The sequence below is a fragment of the Arachis stenosperma genome, chromosome 8 (genome assembly GCF_014773155.1).
Source record: "Arachis stenosperma cultivar V10309 chromosome 8, arast.V10309.gnm1.PFL2, whole genome shotgun sequence".
NCBI lineage: Eukaryota > Viridiplantae > Streptophyta > Magnoliopsida > Fabales > Fabaceae > Arachis > Arachis stenosperma.
In genome coordinates, this window is record NC_080384.1 from 21790355 (window position 1) to 21810747 (window position 20393).

At 30.6% G+C, this 20393-nt stretch overlaps 3 protein-coding genes across 3 annotated transcripts; 1 reads left to right on the forward strand and 2 right to left on the reverse strand.

Annotated features, from left to right (window-relative positions):
- The first annotated feature begins 3178 nt into the window (after positions 1-3178).
- LOC130944634 (uncharacterized) lies at positions 3179-5862 on the forward strand. Its single transcript, XM_057873053.1, has 5 exons — positions 3179-3638; positions 3797-3911; positions 4001-4576; positions 4660-4843; positions 5393-5862. Exons 1-5 carry the CDS (start codon positions 3562-3564, stop codon positions 5416-5418), a joined length of 978 nt encoding a protein of 325 aa, XP_057729036.1. The 5' UTR covers positions 3179-3561; the 3' UTR covers positions 5419-5862.
- Positions 5863-5936: 74 nt separating this feature from the next.
- On the reverse strand, positions 5937-8632 carry LOC130944635 (cytochrome b5-like). The gene is made up of 6 exons (XM_057873054.1): positions 8498-8632; positions 8352-8396; positions 8110-8142; positions 7576-7735; positions 6714-6759; positions 5937-6588 (listed from the first exon to the last, which is right to left on the reverse strand). The coding sequence occupies exons 1-6, from the start codon at positions 8535-8537 to the stop codon at positions 6235-6237; spliced, it is 678 nt and encodes a 225-aa protein (XP_057729037.1). The 5' UTR covers positions 8538-8632; the 3' UTR covers positions 5937-6234.
- Positions 8633-17208: 8576 nt separating this feature from the next.
- LOC130943357 (uncharacterized) lies at positions 17209-19940 on the reverse strand. Its single transcript, XM_057871199.1, has 3 exons — positions 18869-19940; positions 17765-18519; positions 17209-17455 (listed from the first exon to the last, which is right to left on the reverse strand). Exons 1-3 carry the CDS (start codon positions 19918-19920, stop codon positions 17337-17339), a joined length of 1926 nt encoding a protein of 641 aa, XP_057727182.1. The 5' UTR covers positions 19921-19940; the 3' UTR covers positions 17209-17336.
- Between the last annotated feature and the right edge of the window lie 453 nt (positions 19941-20393).

The window sequence follows — 20393 nt, forward strand, 5'->3', positions numbered from 1 at the left end:
TTGCTGCACCTTTGGTAGTTTAGCCAGTAATTTACACTATGGACTAACTCTTTTCTGCAGGATGCAAGACTTTATTTTTATTGATCTTGCTTATTATCCACCCTTGATGACAAAAGGGAGAGTAATAGCAATAGGACAATAGATTCAAGTACTTCTTTTGGGATGTTTGCTGCATTAATACTTGAGTTTGTATGCTGAATATTCTTTGCTGCATTAATACTTGATTTCACATGACTGAACCAGTTTGCTGATGGTATTAGCTTGATATTGAGCTGATTATGTGATGATTGCTTATCTGATATCCCTTAGTCAAGATAAATGTATTTTAGCTCTTTATTTTGCTCTCCTTAAAATCAAATAAAATTAGGAACAAAGAGGAAAGCACAAAATCAGGGGGAGCTAATCTTGAAAAGAAAAGGGGGAGCAACATAAAAGCAAATGACAAAAATCAAAGGGAGTTTCTAAACCTTACTCAAATATATTTCCTTTTAATTATTGCTTAAATTATGTTTGTCATCAAGGGGGAGATTGTTGAGTTAAGAAATTAACTAAATTAATTAGTGATGACAAATATTATTTTTGGGCAAAATAAATAATTAGTGTTGATTAATTGTATTTATTTTTTACTAATTGTTTATTGTTGCAGGCCAAAATTTCAATAGCCCAAATGGAATAAAAAGCAATTAGCAAGGATGATTGGGCTGAAAGCAAAAATCAGAAGTCCAAGAAAAAGCAAAAGATAGAAGCCAAAGAAATCAGATGGGCCAAACGGGTTACATGAACTAAACTGATCCAAGCCCGTATCCATCCCACAAAGCTTCTCTTGCAAGATTGAATTCTTCACTCCTCCAAAATGTGCAACGTATCTCTTCTCTCTGACCAAGTCAAATCAGCTTCAGAAAAGTAAGAAAGAGAACGAGAGTGAAAGAGCTTCTTCACCAAGCAAATCACCAAAGAAGCAAGAAAGAGAAACTAAGCTTGAAAGGCAAAAGTCATCTCAACAAATCCAAACCAAATCAAGCTTAGGTTATAGGTAAATCTTTTCCTCATACATGCAACTCGGTCTCATCTTTTCTTCCCAACTCTCTGCTCTATCCGAAAATGGCATTCAAGGAAAAGTTGTTCTCTGCCCTATTCTGTTTTACATCTACGGTCACAAGTGATACTTGGGGACCAAGTAGTTTTTCAATGGCTAAGATCAAGTTGACCATGAGAAGATTTCTATGGTTACTGCTTTGTGGCTCTCGGTCAAGATGAGGAAGTCAGAGGAAAAGTTTCTACTCTGGGGATTAAGGTGAAAAAGTGAAGCTGTGGGTTGGTGAAGCTCAAGGCTCAAGGTGTTGACCTTGGAAGAAGAACCAGCAACATGCAAGGAGATAAAAAGAAGATTTTATGTTCATTCAAAGGTAAGGAGAGAAAACCAGAGTTTGTGAGTTGTGTTCTGTAAAGTTCCTCTACTTGGATAATGCTCTCTTTCAAAGAAGCATTCGGCCAACATTGAAGAACTGTATCTGAGGTTTGCAAATCTGGTTTTGCACATAGCAAAGAGGCTGCTGATGAAGTCAATCTCCTTTATGTTTTACTGATTGTAATGTACTTTTCCAAGTTTATCTTTCTGTAATTTCTTGTGAGAAAAGGCATTGTGAGAAAGCTCAAGTAAAAGCCATGAGTGGAAAAAGACTGAGTGATACACTTGAGAGAAAAGCCTAGAGTTAATTTTCTGATTTCTTTAGGTTGGCTAAGTGTCTTGTATCTTGTACCTGTTTGGTATCCCTTTCTTAGTTGGGTTAGCACTAAGAGTGAATAGTTAGGAGTTAGCATAGCCAATGTCAAGTTAGGATAGAACTTGAGTGTGAAATTGGTGTATATAATTCTGTTAACTATAGTGAAATTCTTCCATCATTGTGGAAGAGACTGGATGTAGGTTGCATAGCACAAGGCAACCGAACCAGGATACATGCTGGTGTTCACTTTTCTCTTCCCTGCTGAGTTCTGTTTTCTAATATTCATAAGACAAAAATAAATTGTCTCATAAATTTCCGCTGCTGAGTTCAAACAGAATCAGAATTGTAATTTTGTTTAAAAAGGTCATAACAGCAACTTAAAAAGAAGGCATAGATTCAACCCCCCTTCTCTAAGCCTACCACAACCTTCAGTACTTAACCCTAATATTATCAATATAAGTCTCAATAATCAGAAAACAGTCGCAATCCACTCATCATCATAATAACTCCCAAACCAAGTACAAAAGCCAACTCCATTCACTAATTACTCATCATATTTCTGTTCATGCAATGTTATCAAGCAACCACTTTAACAAAATCCAACTAAACATAATCAATTAAAATCAAGATTCTCAGCCTGCTCAATCAATCAAGTAAACAATCACATTCATTCAAAATAGCTTAGTTCAATCTATAAAACTCACATAATCACAAAATATATATTTTTCGTATCAATATCGATTTATAACATTTTTTAGAAATAAAATGGATTTAAGAAAAAACCCTACCTCAAACGTGACTTAACTACACGACAAATTTCCCTTTATTCTTATTTTGCAGCAGCGGCGTCCAAATCTGACCATCCCTGCAACCGCAAACGCCATTAAATACAATATGCAAGAACCGTAACTCAACCCTAAGACATTAATATCGCAAAAACCTCAGTAACTTATGACAGAATGACAACAGTAAAAATTTTTGGGAGGCCATGGTTGATTTACATTTTAGGCCGGAGGTCATGGTTGATTATGTTTTGAGTCGGAAACCGTGATTGGATTAATTATTGGTAAATTTAGTCAGAATAGTACAATGATATGTAATGAAATATTATGGTTATTATATTTGATTGAAATTTATATAAGTAAAATATGAAATTATAGTATTTTATTGATTCTGTTTGTTCTATTTTATTGTGTCAAGTTCTGCACTTAAAAAAAAGTAAAATATAAATTTAGATTTTGAATAATTAATTGTTATTACTCAAAAATGTTCATAAAACAAACAATAATCACTACCGTTAAAAAAAATTTAAATTATTTTAAATTTTAACTATTTTATATTTTTTATTTAAATAGAGTTGAGTTAATTAATTTAACCAATAATTTACTCATTAAACCAGTAAATCAATCAGCCAATAATCCGATGGGTTCAATTACTGGTTCCTTCTGACAACTACGCTGCCTATCTTATTATCTCGGCCAGGTCAAAACACAGAGAAGCTTCTACTTTCAACTTTGAGGGAAAAGCCATGTTGTAGCTTCATGTTGCAGCTTTCTGGAAAACGACGGCGTACCACCCGACAAGCATGATGGCTATGACACGTGTTCTATATCCAATCCATAAATTCGCTTTACCAATCGCCAATAATACATTTAGCGAAACAAAAGAAGAGAAAATTAATTAGCTTCGTGAATGTGATCACGTGTATGGTGTAAAGTAACCGGATCCACCAAACGAGCTTCCTGTGTGCCAACTTCCATCGCTGCAAGCTTGCAGCACAGATTCCATATCTCGGATTCATCATTCTTCTCCATTATCGATTTTATTATTCAATATCATGGCATCCACTTTTAATCGATGGGAGAAAGATCCTTTCTTTACCGCCGCCGAACAAGTTCAGGAGTCCGCAGACAGGTACTTCCCTATTCCTTTTTCTTTTCCCTCTAAGAATTCATAGCTTGTCTCGCGGGGGAAATAGGAAATTAAAATCCTTGTAATGAATTAATATGTTTACACATGAATCTGCCATTTTTTTTTTTGGGTAATTGATTTGCTGTGATGGTGTTTTGAAGGATGGAATCTGCGTATAGGGCATGGATTCATGCAAAGAAAGATGCGTGCAGCTCTTGGAACTCTGATGAAATATGCCGGGATGTGCATACTGCCCTTGGCACTGCTAAATGGCAGGTAATTGCTTAGCTTCTTGTTGTAATTGTGATTTGGATTGTTGGATCATGATGCTGAGCATTTGGTTGCATTTTGGGGGGCCAATGCAGTTAGATGAATTTGAAAAAGCGGTTACATCGAGTTATAACAATAGCTCAACTAAGGATGCAAGAAATAGGCACCAAGATTTCATTTCTGCCATTGTTGACAAGATTACAAAAGTTGAACATTCCTTAAATGAGTCCCTTCATCCAGGTAACAAGGCGCCTCTGCCTTGGGTGCGTCTAGATGAAGGAGAAAGAGATGAGCTCGCATTGTTCCTTTCCGGTGTGCCAGAGGCTGAAGGAAAATCTGTTGGTAGAGACCATGAAGATTCACAGTCAACATCTGGCTGGGGCTCCACATTAGAAGTGGAGGACAAATCACCTGGGCATCGCAGGGCGGCTAGTGCTGATGCCCATGTTAGTTCTTGGAAAATTGCTGTTTCTGATGAGCTTCAACAACGCAATAACCCCGATGGTTCTTCTGGTGCTATGCATAAGGTAGCCAGTCTCTCTGCGTTTGTTAGCTCCATGGAATCAATCTCTAAGTTGAAGTGGGCCAAGAATGGTTATAAAAAGCTCAAAGCAGGAAATCATCATCAAGAAAGTGATAATGCACTGCTACCATCAGCGCAATTGAATGGGGTATGTTTTGAGTCTGATTTAGTACGAGTATTTCGATTCATTAACCAAATCATTAATACTACCTTTTGTGTTCATGAAAAAAGGGCTTGAATTCATGCTATGAAAGAAGTAAGAGTTACCTTGATAGCTGTGATGAATGTTATGATAAGCAACTATATGGATGGTATGGGGCTATTCAAAGACAGCTTCAAAGATCTCAATACCAAATGCAGTACAGTAGGCCTGTTCAGTTAACTGTGTGGATATCTATTCTCCTTTGCATGATAGGTAAGCTCTGGATCTTTCTTTGTTTGCGTGTATGAAACTTTATTCCTACAAAAAAGTGTGCATTTGCATGTTTTCTGCAATTTCTTAGCCTTATGCACTGCTTTGTACAAATGTACCTGATTCTGTTGAGTTTTTCATGCTTTCCCTGTTTGTGATTTTGTTGCTGTGTATATTTGACACATAGACACAAAGCTATTTCGAATTTATAGAACTTTTTTATATAAGATGCATTTTTTTAAGATGAACCTCAAATATCGTGCTAGAATCATATTTGAGGTGGAGAGGCTTTGTAATGTTTCCAGTTTTTAAGTTTCAGTAGGAAACTTCTGTAGTTGGCTGTTTTTATCATGGGGTTTCTGTAAGCCTCCAACCATATATCTTGGTGTATATAGTTTTGTGCTGTGCTCGCACCTTACAGACTAAAGGATGATGTAATTGTGTCAATTGTTGCTTATACCAATGTTATTGTTCAATCATCTTTTTATTTCTCCTCCATTTTATAATGTGAATACACCTACATGTTTGCTTACAATGCTGATTTCTCTGCAGTTTTAATTGCTTTCTGCACAATGTAGTAAGGAAGATTTAGATACATTATCTATCAATTTGTGGTTGGCGCCAAGGGGAACAGAAACATTCTTTCAGTACAAGCTCATATATGTTGTTGCTTAAGCAGGTGAGAGTTTTTTTCTGGTTCACTAACATACCCCGTGTCGATGTACAAGGTGGTTTGATATCACTAGGTAGTATTTAGAGTGGTCCTTAATCCTAGGCAGCAGTAGCACATCCTGACCGTTTTGTACTACTTGCTCTAGCCCCTCCATTTCAATTTTGTCTCACTAAAGTGTGTTCGAGACAAAGGGGGAATAACCTACTAAATGTCGTTTCATGTATGTCTGTCTAGTGAATTGAGAACTGTATTGTGCACCAAAGCTTTTAGGCTTTAGCCCTGCATGTAAAAATTCAGGATCATATAGTATCAAATTGCTGGAAATTAACAAGGAACCATGGAAGTAAAACTGGGTAGACTTATCTATATTTCTTTCAGCTTATGTGATGCTCCCGTTTTTGAGGATACAATCATACAAGGCAGTTGATTAACTAACTGTCAAGTCTACAATCTAGGAGAGAAAAAGTGATAATTGATACTGTCAGGGTGTATTGCTTTTTCATTTTGGATGGAAAGAGAAAAACAGAAAGATGTTTGTAGAACAAAATTGAGTCTACTTTACTATTGCCATTTTATTTGATCAATGTATATTATCTTGTCGTCCTGTTAAGCAAGCTTTATATTTATTTCCTTATGGAAAATATTAAAATATACGATGCATGACCAACTTTTTAATTAGAAAAATGAGAGTGGTGTTTGGATTAAACGAGCCAGTGAATAACTAAATGTGTGGGTTTGCTCTGGTAAGTAATCGGTAGCCAAAATAGAATGTGCCAACAAGAACTGGAACAAAGAACTCGTAAAGTGTCTCAGACATGGACTTGGGATCCTCTTTTATAACGAACGCACTCATCTCTTTGTTCTTGGACTCCGTATCCGCAACATGGTCCTTGGCTTCTACCTCTTCTATGGTGGCACCTTGCAGGACACCCACCTGGTGCTTAAGGACCAAGTTCTGTGCTCCTTTTCTGTGTCCAATTGCATCGAACTCCTTCGTTGCATCCTTGCCTGCTAACTCCATCAACACCTCTTTGCCGCCGGGGCGTTCCTCCAAGAACTTCGTGACACCCAATACCTTTAAAAGAAAATGAAGTTATATATATAATCAGTTTAAAGTTAGAGTTTTGTTCGCACCAACAATAATTTAATTTTGGAAGTGTCAAATTAGAGAGGCAATGAGGCATGGATAGAAATATATACCCTGCCATTGATCACAAGCCAACAAGCTTTCTTGGATTTGTGTTGGACAACCTGTGAGCGTGTGAAAACCCTCTGATTCGCCATGATTCAAGAGTTTTGAGGCTAGTTCCTGTAGTTTGAAACACTTTCCAAGACTCCCAACTTTTTAGCATGGTGAGTGTTAATTTGATTGCTTCACTCACCGATGCTACTTCCAAGTTACAACCACATTTTTCACTTCATCCGTGGGTTGGACTAGTGCAACAGCACGTGGAGAGGAAAGTAGCTTGTCAATAATTTCATGGATATTAAATAAACGATTCAGCTGACATGGGATATATGTTAGGCTCATTATTAATAAAAGTTTTTTATTTTTATTTTCAATTTTAATAAATGCATACAAGATATATGGAAACTTAAACTTTATATGTTTTCCATATAAAAAAAGAAATTCAACTGATAACCAAACACATATTAGCTAACTGATGGTCAAAAGAATGGTCGAGATTGATTTCACTCCAACCAAAAAGATATCTTATGGTTCATTAACACTAATACACGCTTTTCTTAAACAAAAACAAAATAGAATTGCAGAAGCTGATATTGACAACGTCCTAAACCAAACTACTCACACGTACCAATCAATTCATTTCATAAATAGACAGACTAACACTAAATATGATTTTCTATTTATGAAATGCAAGGACCAAAAAGGAAGAAAAGGACGAAACTAAGACACCATTGAATCTCTACATGCTTCTTGTTATTGCAAATGCCATAGATGACCATGGCTAAGCAGCTTTAGGTAGCTCTACACTAAGTTGAACGGGGAAGCACGTGCGAACGCACACACGCGAAATGAAACAGAGGCTACCCAGAACTTTTTATTTCTGTGCTAGCTTTAGATAACTCATTGGGGTTGCCTTTCTCCACCTTATTGTCAAATTCCATTCCCTGAAATGTGATCCGTGATGACCGATACTTGCTACCATAAGCAGTACCAAACCCCCAACCAAGTCCTACTCCAACGCCACAGCCTCCACCTATCCAATAATAATATTGTTCTTGAAAGATTGAACGAACAATCCAAGTACAGATACCACAAGAACTAAAAGTCATGAATTTGGAACCAAAATGTTACAATTTTGAGGCTGTCCATGTTCATGCCTTAAAAAATCATTATGAAATTTTTTCTTGGGAACAATGGCAGGATTACAGAAACCATGTCACATAACTTGATTGTATCAATGTCATATAATATGAATAACCAGAACCAGAAGGATCAACATTTGCAACAAGATTATAACAGGAACCTGTATAACAGCAAGGGTATGCATGCTATTTCCATCTAATGAAAACTGAAACTGAAAAAGCGAGAAAAAAAAGCAAGAGGGAAATGGTAATTAACTAATTATACCTGCACCAAGACCCAAGAAGTTCAATGGCATACCTGATGAATACACGGAAAAAAAAACAGATCAGATAAATTGACAGTAGTGCAATAAGAGACATAGCAGACTGAGACTTGAAATTGACAAAATTACAAAAAAAAAAGGGATCTCAGATAATCAAATTACAACAATATTACGATCAAAGCACATGAAATTAAAAGAATGATTAGCGAAATCAGAGGTTTTGGAAGGAGTGAAAAGAAAGGACCTCCGAAACCCCATCCTACACCGAAACCGCAACCTACTCCGAAACCTGAAAACGCAACAATAAAGATCAGCTCGAGTGAGTGAAATTTGTGAAAAGTAAATTCAATGAAGAATTCATGAAGAATCGGAGAGACAAATGTAGCATACCAAATCCGACGCCAACTCCGTTGAAATTAGTGATGACCATGTTTCTTTCTTTCTTACCGGCTTAGCACAGCACCGCACCGCACCTACCGTAGCAATGAAATCAAATCACTGCTATATGGTTCTTTTCGACCCGCCCGTTATGTACCAAAAATGGAAAGCCCATTTGGACTCGATGCACCTAAATGAAAAAGGTCATTCGGGTCGGGTTTCCGGCCCTGCCCATAACCAAAAGGGCAAGTTACTCATCTAATCGGTGATTAAAAAAATGGTGAATTCTATCTATTTCTCTAAAATAAAAGATAAATAATTTTTTATAATATATTTAATAATTATTAAATAAAATTATTTAACTTTAATATCTAAATTTTAATTACCTAATCAATTGATATAATTTTTTTAAAATTATAAAAATCAAAATTTTCTAAAACTCTCTTTTGATAAATCAGAGAGAAGGAATTACATGTTCATATATAATATAACAGCAAAATCAAAGGGGTTAAAAAAACAAGAAAAGGAGACGAGGGTGATCAACTTTTTTCTTGTATATTTGGTAGGTGTTTGGTGAAAAAGTGAGTATGGGTAATTGATAAATATAATGAATATATGAAAAAGTTAGTTAATAATATTAAATAATAAATTATCTGATACAGAAAATGTAGTAATACATTTTCTTGGTTTTAAGATAGAATAATATAAATATAATTTCTATTGGTTTTCGACCTCAAAGAAGCACAAAAAATTTTATTTATTCTTTCTATTTTTTGAAAATTTTTATTGTATGGTTAAAATTATAAAATGTAATTTTTCTAGTAATTTATATAAATTGTAAAAAAAATTATATCTTGATTAATTAGCTAGTTAGATTTTAATAACTTAGGTTAAATTAAAAGTTAATACTAACTGTGATAAATCAATCTATTTTATCCAACAATTATTAGATATATCACATGAAAATAACTTATCCTTTCTTTTAGAGAGGATTGAGTAAAATTCACCAAAAAATAATAACATTAATCATTAATGTATTAGTATATTACCTAACTTCAAAGTTCAAACAAATTAAGAAAGTTGCAAATAATAACGGCAAATTTTTCTTCTCTCTCTCTAGAAGGACCCGCTAAGATCCTTTGGGATTATACATGCTCAAATATGAACCCTATGCATAGAGCAATCATGGAAGCAAATTTAACCATTGAAAAAATCAAAAGGGTGATTTTTCATATTGGCTCTCTCAAGACACCGAGAGAGGATGGTTTTCCTACTATATATTTTCTATAAAGAGCATTAGGATATTGTCAAAGACTCAGTGTGCACTTTTGTTAGAAAGCATTAGAGTGATTCCTCAACTATAAAAGATGTAAACCAAACTCTCATTGCAATGATCTTCTCCAAAGAATGACATGCAAATACTAACGAAATTAGGATCTTCTCCAAAGAATGACATGCAAATCGGTAGCAGAGCAACTCCTTCACCTTTAAGTGTTTCATTGGTTCTAGCGATTGATCTGGCTCATAATTTTTATACATCTAAAACCACTGGAATATCCTACTTTTCAATCATCGAAGCAGTACTAGTTTCAGCACTAAGGATGAGTCTACCTTTGCATTTCTTGATCCTTCTGTTGTCGCAGCAATTTGCAAGACCAAAATAAATAAATAAATTAAAGAAGATTATGCTTTGGAACTTTTTAATTCGAGCCAAATTACTTTTCAATTCACTTTTTCATTTGACTAGTGATCCCCAATTGTAGGTTTTCTCTTTGAAATTGCAAAACCTTTTATGCTACCAAATACAAACAACATTACTACAAAGAGAAACAGAACAACAGAGCATGAACAATGAATGATACAGAGATATTTATTCCACACACAAGAAACTTGAAAGTTTAAGAAGCAAGATACATGGATATTGAAGAATTCAAGGCACAATCTTAAAAGCTCTGGTCTTATCAATCCAGCCAATGAAGGAATTCTTGGAGTTCCTGAAAATTAAATCCACAAACCGCGAATCAGCGACCTCTTCAAGTAATTAATTATTTATTTTCAATTAATATTATTATAATAAAGATATATATAAATTTATGAGAAAAGTATATCTTGAATTTTTGCATTGAGAATTTACTAAATAGTTAAAATAATTTTATGTCACAAATCAACAAATGCTAACAATAGAGTTGATGTAAATATCTATTTTTTACAATTTAAGACTAAATAGAAACCCATAAAATTTGACAGGTGGAGACCTAGCTACATAAAATAAACAGGGACATAAATAGTCGTCTCATAAAATCAATTAAATCTATGCGAATATAAAATTATAAATTTATTCTAATTTATATATACATAAATTAATTTCTTGAATTAATAATCTTAATTCATGCCTCAAATTCAAATTCTTTTTTTTCTAGACTCTGTGTGTGTATATATATATATAACTTATTTTTTCTATTTTTTAAATCCGTCATTACGTCGTTTAATTTCGTCGCAAAAAATTATGTTAAAAGATATTTTTGTATTTTTTTAATATTATTTTCATAATGAATAAATTATGAATTGTATTGAATTATATTGAATTAATTATTTTATAGTTGTTATATTTTTTTATTATTTTTTTATATTTTCATAATCCATAGATACTGGCCGTATCTATATTTCTTAAGGAAATAATTAATAAAAACTTGTGACGAAGATGAAAAGAAAATTCGGGGACATTTTTTTAAACTACTTTTTGAATTTTTCTTTTTAATAACAAAGGGTAAGGGTATTCAGCCTAAATAGTATAAACATGTAAGAAATAAGTAAAAAAAAAAAAATATTAAAGAGTTGAGTCATAGAAGTTTGAAATTCTGATAAAATGGACTTCTTAAAACGAATGTATATGCCCTTGGATTACTGTTGCATATTCAGCTCCTGTTGCAGTGACTACTTCCATTTCTCTTGCTTAGGCTTTCTTCCCTTTTTTCTCTATTAGTTGTCCCATGCAATGGAAAAAATCGTGTTCATGTCTCCAGAGTACTCATTACTATCTCTAATTAGCAATAGAGATCAAATTTGAGCCAATCTGAGAAGAGACACGTGAATTTTATTTGCATTGGACCTTAAAATAATAAACCTAAATTAGATTTAAGACCCTAAAAATGAATTTAAGTTGATCTTACTTGTTTGTGAATTTTATTGAACCACAATATATCTTGGATTAATATTTTAAGATATTACTATAATAAATACTATGCTATTAAATATTATAATATTTTGTATATATAAAAATTAGACATACTTATAAGAGATTTTTTAATTTAAATAAAAAAAATTTAATTATCTTTTTCTTGTCTCTTTTGGATTTAAATATTATTTATTAATGTAATAAAAAATAAAAATAATAATAATCACTTACATAATTAAAATAAATTATTTTAATATATATGACATTATATATAAAAAAAATTATTATATATGATGAATAATTTTTTTATTTTTTTTTGTGATGATCATATAATTAATTTATGGCGAAAGCTAGTGCACTCCAGGTAAAGTAGGGAGTGCAACACTCTTTAAAAGTTAACATACTATCAAAAGTTAGGCTCATCCTTAAATGCTCCTTGCTAAGTATGGAGTACTGCACACCTTGTGAATTCGTTAAATCTAAACTCTTCATTTATTATATTTTATTTGAATGATCTGAATTTAAAAAAGTAACCTGTTAATCAGGTTAATTATTTTTTTTACAAATTTTAGATTTTTTTGGCAAGTCTCAGATATTGGGATGAAGTTCAAAATAAAAAATTAGTATATAAATATTAAAAACAATATGTCTGTAGAAAAAAAAGTTATTGGATTTTAGAATTAAAATAAATAATACATAAAAAATAAGTTAAAAATTTATGTACTAAATCCAAAAAAAAGATATATTAGAATCTTAAAAAAAATAATATTAAATATATATTATGTATATAATATTAAAATTTAAATAAATTTTGTTTTGTGTGAAATAAAATATAATATTAAATATAAACATAATGATAAAAAAAATTTGTGTTATATATATATAATATTAAAATTTAAATAAATTTTGTTTTATGTGAAATAAAATTATAATATTAAATATAAATACAATGATAAAAAATTTTGTATTATATATATATATATATATACAATTTTATTTTGTGTGAAACAAAATTAAAACATTAAACATGAATAAAATGATAAAAGATTTAGTACTATATAAATTTAATTAAAAAAATATTTATATAACGTAAAAAGCAAACAAATATATAATAATTTTATTTTGTGCGAAACAAAAATTCATGTAAAAAAATATTTATATAAGTTTTTATTAACAATTTTTTTATTGAAATATGTTATTTTACTATATTTATAATATATTATTTGGGATAATTATATTATTTTAGTTAATATATATTATTTAAAAAATATTTAAAATTTATTATTTTGTATTAAGAATATTATTAAAAGTATATTATTATTTTTTCTTAAAATAACATTTTCTTTTTTTTGTTCAAATACTATGACAATAAAATATTTTGTGTAATTGCTTCTACTCAATAAATATTATATTCATTTATTTTATATCGCATGTAAAATAAATAATTAATGTTTAAAAAAGTTAATAAAGGAAAGAAGTATTTTTTTTTTTACCAATTCTTAGGTGAATATAAAGAGATTATGTCAGTTGAACTATAATTCGTTGGCAAAAAAAGAAATACTCTTAATTATATATTAAATAGAATAATTATTTATTAGGCTCATTTTTATACAAATAAAATTTTTCTTAGTTTTATATCTGTAATATTTTATACCAATTAGCTTCAGAATTTAATTATTTTTTGAATAAATTAATAAAAAAATAATACAAATAATTGTTTAAATATAATTGTATTTTAATTTTTCATTCTATTACGTACACGTTGAGGTTAATTTGAAATAAAAGATAATGGACTTGTTGTAACTGCCATGTATTTTGTGCTTTGACTGCGTCGTCATCTGAGAATCATGCGCCTTTATGGAAACCGGAGTTCTTCTACAGAATCCGTTTTGCGTTTGGAGTTAGCTAACCAGCAGTGGCGACAGACATGCGTCTTCCTTTTCTATGGCAGCAATTTTTCGGACTTTGATGGTCATTTATGGTAGAAGTGGAATAGGGTGGGTTCAAGAACGTCAAAATCTATAGCTAGCTAAAACGATAGTGGAAGCATCTGCCAGCAAACAAAACAGTGAAAATATTTGAAGACATCACATCGACAATAACAGAGTAATAGAGGAATTAGTTTTTTTGTTAGTGCTGGTTTGTTTGTTCAGTCCATGATAAAAAAATAATAACAATAATAAATAAATTAAAGTTACCTGATAACTTTTGATAGTAGGTTAATTTTTAAGGAGTGCTGCACTCCCTACTTTATCTGGAGTGCACTAGCTTTCGCCCAAAAGTTATCAGGTAAATTAAATTTATTTATTATTGTTATTATTTTTTTTGTCATGTGCTGAACAAACAAACTGGCACTAACAAAAATACTAATTCCCTCGTTTAACACACGGACGACCTTTACACCACAAAAATACTCAGAAAAATTTGATTGAATTCCTCCATTACTCTGTTATTGTTGATGTGATGTCTTCAAGCATTTTCACTGTTTTATTTGTTGGCAGGTGCTTCCATTATCGTTCTGACTAGTCACAGATTTTAACGTTCTTAAACCCACCACATTCCACCTCTACCATAAATGACCTTTAAAGTCCGAAAAATTGTTGCCATAGAAAAGGAAGACGCATGTCTGTCGCTGCTGCTGGTTGGCTAACTCCAAACGCAAAATCGATTCTGTAGAAGAATCCCGGTCTCCATGAAGGCGCCATGATTCTCAGATGACGACATAGTCAAAGCACAAAATAGATGGCAGTTACAACAAGTTCATTATCTTTTATTTCAAATTATCCTCAAATTGTAATGAAAAATTAAAATACAATTATATTTAAACAATTATTTGTATTATTTTTTTATTAATTTATTCAAAAAATAATTAAATTTTAAAATTAATTGGTATAAAATATTACAGATATAAAATTAAGAAAAATTTTTATTTGTATAAGAATGAGCCTAATAAATAATTATTTTATTTAATATATAATTAAAAATATTTCTTTCTTTATCAATGAGTTATAGTTCAAATGACATAGTTTTCATCTAAAAGTTGGTAAAAAAAAGAATACTTCTTTCTTTTATTAACTTTTTTTAAACATTAATTATTTATTTTACATGCAATATAGAAATAAATGAATATAATATTTATTGAGTAGACGCAGTTACGTAAACTTTTTTTATTTTCATAGTGTTTGAACCAAATAAAAGAAAATATTATTTTAAAAAAAACTAATAATATATTTTTAATAATATTCTTAATACAAAATAATAAATTTTAAATATTTTTTTAAATAATATATATTAACTAAAATAATATAATTATCCAAAATAATATATTATAAATATAAAAAAATAATATATTTCAATAAAAAAATTGTTAATAAAAAATTATATAAATATTTTTTATATAAATTTTTGTTTCGCACAAAATAAAATTATTATATGTTTGTTTGCTTTTTATATTGTATATATGTTCTTTTTAATTAAATTTATATAATACAAAATTTTTTATCATTTTATTTATATTTAATGTTTTAATTTTGTTTCACACAAAATAAAATTATATATATATATATATAACAAAATTTTTTATCATTGTCTTTATATTTAATATTATAATTTTATTTCACGTAAAACAAAATTTATTTAAATTTTAATATTATATATATATATATATATATATATATATATATATATATAACACAAAATTTTTTATCATTGTGTTTATATTTAATATTATATTTTACACAAAACAAAATTTATTTAAATTTTAATATTATATACATAATATATATTTAATATTATTTTTTTTAAGATTCTAATATATCTTTTTTTTCTGAATTTAGTACATGAATTTTTAACTTATTTTTTATGTATTATTTATTTTAATTATAAAGTCCAAAAATTTTTTTTGTACAGACATGCTGTTTTTAATATTTATATACTATTTTTTTATTTTGAACTTTAGTTCAATATCTGATATTTATAAAAAAAATCTAAAATTTGTAAAAAAATGATTAACCTGATTAACATGTTACCTTTTTAAATCTAGACCATTCAAATAAAATATAATAAATAAAAAATTCAAATTTAATGAATTCACAAAATGTACAGCACTCCATACTTAGCAAGGAGCGTTTAAAGATGAGCCTTAATTTATATATAAATTAACTAATTTTTATAACATATAATTTATTGTATAATTTTTTTTAATATAAATAAATTAATGAATTTAAGATATAAAATATTATGAACATTATTTAACATAATAAACAACTTAGGCTATTATTTAAGACAATAAATATAATAATATAAATACCTATTTAAAATATAGTATACCAAAATGGATATGTGTTCCTGCCTTCATCAATTTCCTGCGAGTTCATGGGTCAATTCTTTTATAAATTGATTTTAAGTAATACCATAAATCACTCCTAAAAAAATTATTATCGAATTAGTCTCTAAATTTTTATTTTATTAAATAAATTAATTTTTATATTAAATTATTTATTTATATAAAAATTTAATTTAAAAAATTTAAAATTTTTTGAAGAATATTATATTTTGAGTAAAGTATTGTTTTTATCCCCAATGTTTGGAGTAAGTCTCAAAGTTGTCCCTAATGTTTCAATCGTCCTATTTAAATCCCTAACATTTCAAAACTGAACTGACTCAATGTTGTCCTGCCGTTAGGGATCCGTTAACATAATTGACGGTGGGACAAAATTGAGACGATTTTGAAACGTTAGGGATTTAAATAAGACGAAAACGTTGGAGACAAAATTGATACATAGAAATAAATTTTAATTTTATCCTTCAATAATATCAATTTTTTACTATACATAGTATTCAATTATTTTTTAATCACATCTAAGTAAATTACAATTAATCATATTACTTTCATTTTAAATAAATTATTTTTTTATATAATTTTACTCTTAAATATTTTTAGTTATCATGCAATGTTTATAGAATGATTAGTATATAAACTTGCAATATATATATATAATCTCTAATGTATCAAAATTCTTTAAAATTATAAAAAATAAATTTATTTAAAATAAAAGTAATGTAATTAAGTATAATTTATTTAGATGTAATTAAAAAATAATTGAATACTATGTACAGTAAAAAATTAATATTATTGAAAGATAAAATTAAATTAAAATTTATTTTTATGTATCATTTTTGTTTCTGACGTTTTCGTCCTATTTGAGTCCTGAATGTTTCAAAATCGTCACAATTTTGTTCCGTCGTCAATTCTGTTAACGGATCCTAACGGTAGGACAATATTGAGTAGTCAATTTTGAAACATTAGTGAGTTAAATAGGACGATTGAAACATTAGGGACAACTTTGGGACTTACCTTAAAAGTTTGGGACAAAAACTATACTTTATTCTTATATCTTTTGTTAAATAATGTCAATAATTAATATGTCTAATAAAATTAAAAATTAAAGACTAATTTAATAATTAAATTTTGTTAAAAATTTAATTATGCGACTAAAAATTCTTTAGAATGATTTGAGATATTAGTGTTTGATTTTTCTATCTCCATTTGACATTTTAAACATGTAAAGTACAAGTTCTACTATTCTAGCACTTAGCTGATCAATCTCATAAACCTTCCTCACTGACAGAATACACATAAAAGGATTCATATATTTGCTAACAAGCCAGTATCAACTACATTATTGGCTGAGCTGCTGCAATATTAGCTTTTTTAATTCTCCTCCGTGTCCTCTGCACCTTTCTCCTACTCACTTCTTTCGCCGCAAAAGGTTCTCCATTAATGGTGGACAATCCTGAAAAAGTTATTATTAGACTATTAGTAACATTCAAAAGTAATGGGAAGAATATTACCTCCTGTTATAATTAATATAACATATATATTATATTATTTTATCCAATTTACAATAATTATTTTGAAACTAAAAGGTATATTACAATTAAATTAACAAATGAAAGAGTTATATGTATATAAAAATAAGATAAAAACTCAGGTATAGTGAATTTTACATGGACTAAATTTAGTCAAATTATTTAAATTATTTAATTATTTTTAATTATCAATTTCACATTAAATCTCCTAAAAATAATTAATTAATTATTACCAGGCATGAGACCACCGCTGTTACGATCATGGAAGTTCACTTCACAGTTGTTGGCTTCATTTTCATGATTAGAGTGATGATTTTTTTTCTTTTCCATCACTCTTATTAGCCTTGACGAGCGTGCAGCAGCAAAGAGCCACGTGGCATCCATGTGTTTGCAGATCATGCGCGCTGCATGGTAAGGAATCTTGAGACTCCTCTGCTGATGCTGCTTCTTCATGAAGACTATGCAGTCCAAAAGGCTCTCCCTCGCCATGCCTTTCATGTCATAAGCCTGTGACCTTCTCCAGAGGCTTTTCCTGTGCGTGTTCGCTGGGTTCGAAAGGCAAAGCGCTCTCGTTGAATCACTGATTGCACTTTCTGGATTCTTAAGCACAAGATTGCACTGTGCTTTGTTACTATAAAGCACCATTCTCTCCTTTCTCAACTTCAATGGACAAACTTCAAGTGCTTCATTGTACTTCACCAAAGCTTCTTCTACTTTTCCCAACCTCAACATGTCATTCGCTTCTTGCTTTATCAAACCAACCAAAACCCTTCTTTCCTCTAATTTCTCTTCCCACAATGCCTTCTCTTTCTTCCTCCTATACACCTTCAAATTCAGCACTTGTTGCAAGTCCCTGTTGTTGTGTAATTTATGTTCCTCAAGTAGCAGCACTTTTGTGATGGTTTCACCCACGTTTGATTTATCTCCAAGAGTTTTAAGTTCAACCAAATCAACAAGGTACGAAGCAGCAATATCAATAACCTTGAACCTGGATTGTACAAATACAAATATGAATATATAAAACAAATAGAAATATATTTAATACAGTATCGTATCCTGCACCTTTTAATTTAGACATGAAATGAGAAATAGTGTAGGAAGCAGTTATGAAATGTATGAATGCTTTATGATGGTGTCAGAAGCAAAAATCAGACCGTCAATTTGTGTATTTAGATTCTCTGATTTCTGTTTTCAGATTTTTTCAATTTGTTTCCTCTAAATTTTTTTATTTGTTAAATATAAATCGAAGAATCTGGATTCAATTTGTGTACCTTTCATTACCATGTTAAAGTATATCATTCATTTCACTTTCATATCTAAATTTTTTTAGCGTGTACCTTGTATCCGAGTCCTTAAGAAGAAGTAGAAGACAATCAATCCCCATATACTGCCAATCATCCGAAGATCTTGAAATGTTACCGAGATTGATGATTACTTTTGGGATCTCAGCAATGATTTTCCTTCCAAATTTACTGTAACACAGGATTCGAAGGAGTCCAACACCACCTGGTGACGTGTGATTCACCAACCCACCCCACATGTGGCAAAGTTCTTTCAAGAATTCCTTCTGACAAATCAGATTCAGACATCTTTCTTTGAAAGCAAAACAGTTGAGAAGATGAATACACCAACACTGAAGTTGGCTACCCCATTCCTCAGCTTTTCGGTTCTCCATCTCCAAATCACCAACACCTCTTGTAAGCAAGTTCCTGTGGTACTCTACCCTCTTCTTCTTCTTCACTCCTACAAACTCAGAATACACCACTTTCAAGCAAGTACAAGCTAGATTCAATGTCACTTTCACCACTTCTTGTTCATACTTCGATACCGAATCGAATGTGCTTTCATAACTGGCCAAGTGCCCTAATGCTCGAACCGCAACCCTTTGTTCAACCCAACTGATTTTCCCCCTCAGAAGCTCTAACAATGGAGGTATAACACCTGATTGCACAGCTATTTGTGCAAACTCTTCCTTGTTCATGGTGTAAGATCCAATGATATGAGCAGCATAGTAGGGTATGTATATGTTTTGATTTGTGAGAAGCCAGGTTTTGTCGTTTATAGCTTTGTTGATTAGATTAGCCATGCACTTGAATATGCCAAGGGAAGGGAACTCAGGGTCGTTGGATTGAGTCATGGCAATGTGCCATAGTTCACTCAGCACCAACACATATTGATCATAATCTTCTTTATCCTCACATAGAGGCATCTCTTTGAAGCAGTTGGAGATTCCAACTCTTCTAAGAGATGCATCTGGTTCTCTCATGCTGCAAAAGAAACACCAAGGCTTGAGGCAAACTTCTTGGTCTTGGTGAGACTCCTCACTCATCATGTCCTCGCTGGTGTTGTAAGGAGTTTTGGTTACAAGTACCACTCTTTTTTTCTTCATCAGGTCAATAATGGGGATTATGGTTTGGAAAGTTGATGGAAGAAAAGGAATATTACACTAGTGGCGCATAAATAGAAGGCTTTCATAATCGAAAATTTTACCAGATACTCATTCATAATGATTTTTGGCATGTCATCATTACTATTTGATACCCTTCTTTTAATAATTGACGTAATGTTGAAGAAAGTAAATTATTCTTCAAACGAATATTCAAGTGTTCATTATTCATAGGGGACAAAAAGATCAGGTAAGCAACAAAATTTCAAGACTAGGATATAATAATATTGCACACATTGTATGTAGGCTTATTCTGCAACAAAACTTTCTATTTTTCTATGCATTTCTAGAGGTTCATTTGTCAACAAGTCTAGTGCTAGTGCTATAAAGCCCTTGTTTAAGGTAAAAAGTGTAGAAAATGCAGTTAAACTGAAACTATATCATGGGATTCCACCTACCCTTTAGCCCACACAAGA